Source organism: Corapipo altera, unplaced genomic scaffold (assembly GCF_003945725.1).
Source record: "Corapipo altera isolate COAL_440 unplaced genomic scaffold, ASM394572v1 44, whole genome shotgun sequence".
Taxonomy (NCBI): Eukaryota; Metazoa; Chordata; class Aves; order Passeriformes; family Pipridae; genus Corapipo; species Corapipo altera.
In genome coordinates, this window is record NW_020884880.1 from 17,898,432 (window position 1) to 17,906,440 (window position 8,009).

Here is an 8,009-nt window from a genome sequence, read left to right on the forward strand (position 1 = left end):
GCTAAGAAGCATCATTGTATTGTGTGTGAGTAAACAGATTTGTTTTCTTACTGCCCTACACTATAAAAGGTATCACCTAACAAGTAAACTCCCCATTTATGTAATTAATTCATGTCTCTGTTGATGAGACTTTGACGCACATTTTATAGTCTGCTATGGTAGCTTCTCAGTCTTCGCGTATTTTAAGTGAGATACCACTGTCCTAAGTAAAAATTTAGTTGTTCGTACATGTCATTTCAGGCATAGCTTGGTCTCAGTTCAGATCATCCATTCTTGCAGCTGGAAGCAGCAACCAAAAATAGTTTACTCGTGTGCATCGTTGCTGTTGGCATATTTGTACCTGTATTTTCAAGACTCTGCTGTAAAGCCAGTGATCATTTAGTCTTTGTCTTCTCTACCAGCACTTCAGCATCCGTGAGGAGGAGCACTTTCCAGAAATCATTTAGACTGGAAAAGATCTTTACAATCACTGAGTTCAGTGCTGTCAAGTCCACCACTAAACCGTGTCCCCAAATGTCATGTCTGCACATCTTTTAAACACCCCCAGGGACAGTGACACCACTTCCCTCGGCAGCCTGGTCAAATACTTGACAACTGCTTCCAGTGAAGAAAACGTTCCTAATATCCAATCTAAACCTCCCCTGACACAACTTGAGGCCATTTCCTCTGGTTCTATCACTTGTTACTTGAGGCCATTTCCTCTGGTTCTATCACTTGTTACCTGGGAGAAGAAACAGACTCCCACCTGCCTACAGCCTCTATTCAAACAGCTGTAGAGAGCGATAAGGTCTTGCGTATTACTCCACCGGAGACCGTGTGTTTATTTGGCGGGAGGGGGTGGGGGTGTCCTTACTCTTCCTTTGCGCGTTTAATCACGTGCTTTGGGAAAGAAATGATAACCTCGCCTTTTCCAGCCCTCTGGGTTATTTACACCGCCTCGCTTCCCACCCGCCTACACCGCGAGGCGGGGCCAGACGAGACGAAGCGCCGCTGGGCCGCGCGTACCCACACACCTCCTCTTTCCCCCCCCCCGGCCTGCCGCGTGGTGCAGCCCCGCGCCGCCGGAACGGGAACGGGAGCGGGAGGCAGAGCGAACCATCGCGGAGCGGGGGGGGAACGCGGGCGGCGGAGGTACCACTGAGGCGCTGGGGCGGAGGGAAGGGGGGGCCGGGGGGGAAGCCGCCCCCAGCGGGGCGGGACGGGGCGGGGCGGCAATGGCGGCTGAGTGCTGTGCGTTTGGGCCGGGGTTTGACTGCTGATGTAGACATTAAAGTAGTCACTGCCCTTTAAACAGCCGGGGCCGTCCGGTAGTGCTTGTTTCCGGGGGGAAGTTGCCCCGCGCCTGGTTTTCCCGCAGAGCAGGTATCGGGCATTGCTTGGGTTAAACAGGACGGCTCGGCACCTGCACCGGGTGACGGCGTGGGGATGTGGGACGCGCTGCTTTACAGAACTCTGCAGTCATAGGTGTATGCACACACGCACATGTATGTACACACACACATATACGTTATTATACATTTATATGTATAATTATAAATAATACGTTATACATCACGTTGTATATGCTATACTATACTATATATAACAGATATTTAGGATATATGGATATACATGTTATACATTATGTAATATATATACATATAATACTGCAGAGCTCTATTATATATATTATATATAGTACATATTTATATGTACTATATGTTGTATATGTTATGTATATAATGTATTATATACTATATATAGTAATCTATATAGTATGTATATATTCTATACCTATATTTATATAGTATAAAATATAGGTATAGAATATATACATACTATATATATAGTATATAGTATATAATATATATACTTTATAAAGTATAAATAAAGGCCAGGCTAACTGGCTTAGCTAAAATGGCAGATTTGGGTCAGGATTTAAACCAGGCATCCTTAAAAAAAGAATTTTGTTTCATTATAAATATAATTATTTTTTAAAAAATAGTTACATAAAATATATATAAAGTTTAATCTATAATTATTTATTAATTTTATTCCCCATCCCTGGAAGTGTACAAGGCAAGGCTGCATGAGGCTTTGAGCAACGTGTTCTAGTGAGAGGTGTCCCTGCAGCGGGGTTGGAACTAGATGATGTTTAAGTCCTTTCCAACCCAACCCATTCTATGATTCTATGATATTCTTTATTATTGCTGCTGCTTACTTGTGCTACCACAGCTCGGGGTGTTTCAGCAGGAGTGCGTTAGCCCAGCAGCCCTGTGTGGTCCCCATACAGCTCCCTGTATTTTACCAAATTGCTGGGGATGCCAAGTTGCCCTTTTTATGAGTCAAAAAGCAGGTGACCAGTTGCAACCTGTATTGTAGTTGTTGACAGAGCTGTACTGCAGCCACTGCCCTGTTCCAGCATGCCAGATGCGTGCAATTGGACCAGCTCTGGACCTGGCAGTTACCAAGGCAAGGGAGAGAGACTGTGGTGTAGTATGGCAGCATCACTGCTAGGCATGGTCCTCTTGTCCCACCTGAAGTATTCGTGCTCAGCAGTGGCCTTCTGCCATCGCTTGACATCCCTCTTGATATGTGGGATCTGCTGATGGGAGGTGGTGGTGTAGCACATCTTGCTCAAACCACTTCAGGTACTGTCCCCCGACAGTGTAAATACCCAAGGCTGATAAGGGATAGATGGAGGTAGAAAGATGAGGACTCTTGTCCAAGCTATGTAATTACATTGATGGCAGAACCAGGAAGAATTTATTGACTTCTATTCTGAGTTTTCGAGACCGTTCTGCCTGACATGAAGTTTGAGATAACAACATCTTTAACTTGGTAATTCTAGGACATACACTTTCAGGTGAACACACACTTTGGCCCTTGGAAGAATGAAGCTGTTAACGTTCATTGTTCGTACCTCCAGCCATCTGGTGGTTAAAGCCCTGGGGAGAGTTTGCAGTAAAACCAGAGAGTGTGTTGCAGGCCACAGTAGTGCAAACTCATATTCATTAGCAGCTTAAGGCAGATGAGACCACTAGAGGCATTCCCAAAGTGACTGTGTTTCTATGCCTTGTCTACGATAACTCATACTATTCCTGATTAGAGACACAGAAACTACATCTCCTTCTACAGGTTTGAAAATAGGCTTTCTTGTAAAAAGCAAGTTATTAATTTAATGTACTTGGAATGTTTTCCACACTGGCTGTTTTATTGTTGTATTTGTGTCTTCCCCCTCCAGTTACAGGAATGTGCTTGAAGTGATTATTGCCACCATGTTCTCACAGCACTCACAGGATCTGTTAAAGGTTGCAAATCTTCATCTCCGGAGTCTGAATTTAAATCTACATTTACAAAACCACAGAAGAACTTTCAGCAAGTCTCTACCTGCATGTCGAAGGAAAGTAGTGGTTACAGGTATTGGCTTAGTGTCCCCTCTTGGTGTGGGGACTCAGTTTGTGTGGAAGCACCTTCTTGAAGGAGGCAGTGGGATTACATCGCTAGATGGGGAAGAATATGCAGGCATCCCATGTAGAGTGGCTGCTTGTGTGCCAAGGGGAAAAAAGGAGGGTCAGTTCAGTGAAGAAAGCTTTGTGTCAAAGTCAGAGATCAAATCCATGAGTTCTGCCACTGTGATGGCCATTGGTGCAGCAGAACTTGCAATGAAGGACTCTGGCTGGTCTCCCCAGTCTGAACAGGATCGCTTAAGTGCCGGTGTGGCAATTGGGATGGGAATGGTTCCACTGGAAGAAATTTCTGACACAGCTGCCTTATTTAAAACAAAGGGTTACAATAAGGTCAGCCCGTTTTTTGTGCCAAAGATTTTAGTCAATATGGCAGCAGGCCATATCAGCATTAAGTACCAACTGAAAGGGCCAAATCACGCTGTGTCAACCGCTTGTACCACAGGCGCACATGCAGTTGGAGACTCCTTTAGGTTTATTGCTGCTGGTGATGCTGATGTCATGTTGGCTGGAGGGACTGAGGCTTGCATTAGTCCTTTGTCTTTGGCTGGATTCGCAAGAGCTCGGGCCCTCAGCACGAGTTTTAACTCGAGCCCTAAAACGGCCTGTCGACCGTTTGATTCGAAGAGAGAAGGGTTTGTAATGGGAGAGGGTGCTGCTGTACTGGTCTTGGAAGAGTATGGACACGCCGTGCAAAGAGGTGCTAGGATCTATGCCGAAGTTTTAGGTTATGGACTGTCTGGTGATGCTTGCCACATAACAGCACCTAATCCAGAGGGAGATGGTGCATTCAGGTAAGAACTCTGTGTTGACTGTAATAGCTTCTTCATGTGTTAATTATAGTCGGTACATTTGTTTCTGTTACTGTGTGCTTTTCATAAAGGCTGTTCAATCGTGAATTAATATTACAAAAGCTTGAAAATCTGAAAAATGAAAGAGCTTCTGGTACTGTTGTGCCCCAACATTTTTTTTAGTAGCACAGTGAAGGTCAGTTCTTGCTAGAATCAGCCTTTTTTCATAGAGTTACAAAAACTTTCTCATGTGAAAATATTTTGCTTTTGGTGCATGCAGCTGTTCACATAAATCAGTCTCAATGGAAACCTCTTTTTTAAGATTTTTGTGGTGCAGTAGAACCTTTTTAGGTTCTCCTTCATCCTTTGTCCACGGTGAAGAAAGGCCATCCCCTGCAAAAGCATGTTGTTTGTTGCAGGAAATCTCAGGTGGTGAAAGCTGTAGAGCACTTGGAGGATCTGGTTTGTTAGAATATTCAGTAGTTCAGATGAAGAGCATTGGTGGAGGGGCATAACAGAAATACACTTTAGGGAAATGGTAAAGTTTCATCAATGTTTTTCTTATCAAAACCAGTTCACAAGTAGATGATACTTATCTAATAATTATCATTGACCTAATTAAATTGTTAGCTAAATTATGTTTACCAGTTGGTGAGTTTTATGTAGGCTGAGTACTATTGCTGAGTTGACATTGGAATCTTTAGCAAAGGTTTAGTTTGCCTTATTCCAAATGTATGTGAATATTTAATATCAAAATTCAATATATCACTGCACAAATAGATCAAACTTCTTCATGGTATTGTAAAGCTGTGTTTGCGTCTTTATTGGGTTAACAGATTTTTCTAGAAATATAAATATACCATGTTTCCCTCTATGCTATTTGATTCGTATTTAATTGTTCTGTAGACTTAGGTGTGAGATGAGTAATCAGAAGTGTCTTATCTCATATTTTCAGACTTGCTTACCCTTGAGATGATATGGCAATATATTGTAACCGAATTTTTGTATATTTTATGATTGCAGTAACATATAAATTAAATTCACAGTAGGAAGTAGTTGAAAGTTAATCTTGGTATCTCCAAAATGTTCCGCTTTTCCACCCTTGAGGTGAGATAATACATTTTAATACCGTCTTCAAGCAAATATTTTGTTACTGTAGTGGTATATGGATTAAATCTGGAATGTATATGCTTCTCTTACTTTTCTGTAGGAATTTTATTTGCCACATCAAAAAAAAAAATCAGCAGAATATATTTTTATCATCTTCTAATAACTACTTCAGTAGGAGGCTAATACATGTGTTGGAATAAACCAACAGGAAAGGAGAGGCAAAGCCAGACTAAGGAGAGTGGATACAAAGATTGTCCTACACAAGTAATCTGGTATCTTCTTAAGTAAATATGTTTGTTGTGGATGACCTATTTAACTACATTAATGTATCTCATGGTTGATCAGTAATCTTTTTTGCTTGAAAGCTGGCTCACTGTCTAGTCACAGTGAGTGTCAGTGGCCTCCAATGTAAGCTAAACTGGATGCTTCTAAGGATAGAAGGCTGTACTAGAGACATTTAAATTTGTCTAGACGCCCGTGTTATTTTTTTTTTTTTTGAGCTTCCTTTTATTTACTTATTTTTCATAAGTTTCAAAAGAGTCGGTCTTTTGCTCAGGGGCTCTTGGTTAAGTTGTAGGTGCAAGGAAATGTCTGACTAATTCCCTTCTTTCTCTGGGAAACCTGTGAGAAAATCACAGTATGGAGCTGTGGTGAACCTTATGTGTTTTTCATAAAAAAGTGTGTTTTATAGAGGCAGTCACAGTCCACAAATCGTCAGGAGTCAAACAAAGCATACCATATTAGGGTAGAAGAGTGTGACTTTCAGAAAATTTCCTTATAAAATGAAATATAGGAATTTGTGCTATCTCCTAGACAGTTTTGTAGTCTCTGGAAAGCATGCAAAAGAAGCTCATGAGAAGGATGACTGCATATTTTTGCTTTAATTTCCCAATATTTTTGTTGGGTAGAGCATACCTAAATTTTTGTAATAATATCAGGTAGTTATTTCTCTCTCAAATATTTTCAAATTTTACACAGAAAAGGGTCTTTGACATAATAATGTAGTCTATAGAGATTGATTGTTTTAGCTTCTTTCCTTCTCTTTGTATTGTTCCCAACTGTGGAATTTTTAACAGCAAGTCTGATTTTATATTGGGCCTCACATCTACTACTTTTCTCTGGTAGCTAAATGTAGATGCTAATGTATTTAGTTAGATGAATTCATCTGTTGTCATTTACATCTTTGCTAAAGCAGATTTTTACATTTCATAAACATTTTTCTTTTGGCTTGTCCATTTGACAAAAATATATTGGGAAAGTCAGCATTCTGTTTTCTCTTTTTCCCTTAGGTGTATGTCTGCAGCAATAAAAGATTCTGGGATCAAACCTGAAGATGTAACATATGTCAATGCACATGCAACTTCTACACCTCTAGGAGATGCTGCTGAGAATCAAGCAATCAAGAGACTTTTTAAAGATCACTCACGTAATATTGCGGTTTCCTCAACAAAAGGAGCAACGGGACATCTCTTGGGGGCTGCAGGAGCTATTGAAGCAGCTTTTACTGCACTGTCCTGTTACCATGGAATTTTGCCACCTACTCTAAACTTACAGAAAACAGAGGCAGAGTTTGATCTCAATTACGTTCCATTAACTGCTCAGGAGTGGAAAACTGAAAAACGGCGTATAGCACTCACAAATTCGTTTGGCTTTGGTGGTACTAATGCGACTTTGTGCTTTGCAAGTGTTTAACTTATGCTGAGAATGTTGAGCAAAAATGGCACCAGTGATGATTTTCTGTACTCCTACCCTTGGTGTGTACTGTAATCTTTTCTCATCTTTGAGAGTTGCTCATTTGATACATAAGAACTTTATTCACCCTAAAATTTACATCAGCAACTCTTTTAGAAAGAGGGAACTTCTTTTACTCATTTTAATAAAAATAAATAAAAGATCTGTTGTTTGTGTGGTGAAGAAGTTTTTGTTCTTGACTAGAACAGGAGACATTGTGATTAAACTTCATTAGGATAGATTTTTGTATTTGTGTGACACAAATTGTTCAGAAACATTTATGCAAAAGAGATGCTGGCTAACAAGCTAGAACTCCACACTTGATGACTTAACTGCACAATGATACAAGGTTTATGACTAAGCTCCCCTTTGTTACCCCCTCCATATATAATTCTGCCTTTTTCTTCATTGTACGTTGTCTCAAATATCATAGATTTTATGTGCATTCTTCCACACAAGTGGAAACTTGGAGAAACAAGGTGTCTTCTATGAAAACAAACAAACAAAAAGTATATGCAAGAAACAAATCTGGGTCTTGTGCTGAGGAGGAGAAAGGGGAAGAAAGAGAACAGGAAAATTAAACTATACCTGAAGCTAACATAGTAATGGTGGTTTAGATTTTTCCTGCAAAGAGCAACTAAAGGACTTCAGCTATTCCTTCTGGCACCAGCCAGCATCTCAGCCAAGTACTGGCTTGATTCATAGTGCAGATGTGAGTGAAGCTGGATATCCTTGTTGATGGGTTGGTTCATTAAGAGACTTTTTACCAGTGTTCTTTTTGAAATTGTCAGTCTTAGCCTTTGACCCATGTAAGTGGAAAAAAAGTAACTCACTGGATTTAAAATAAACGACATAAAAAGTAGCTCCACTGTAAGTAAATTTTATTCTGGAAAGAGCTTACTAATGGGCTATCATGAGGCTTAGCTGTACC

The 8,009-nt window shown here is 40.7% G+C and overlaps 1 protein-coding gene across 1 annotated transcript; it reads left to right on the forward strand.

The window, feature by feature from the left end:
* Nucleotides 1–1,164: 1,164 nt before the first annotated feature.
* On the forward strand, nt 1,165–7,605 carry OXSM (3-oxoacyl-ACP synthase, mitochondrial). Its single transcript, XM_027639396.1, has 3 exons — nt 1,165–1,362; nt 3,224–4,240; nt 6,637–7,605. Exons 2-3 carry the CDS (start codon nt 3,258–3,260, stop codon nt 7,037–7,039), a joined length of 1,386 nt encoding a protein of 461 aa, XP_027495197.1. The 5' UTR covers nt 1,165–1,362; nt 3,224–3,257; the 3' UTR covers nt 7,040–7,605.
* The last annotated feature ends 404 nt before the right edge of the window (nt 7,606–8,009 follow it).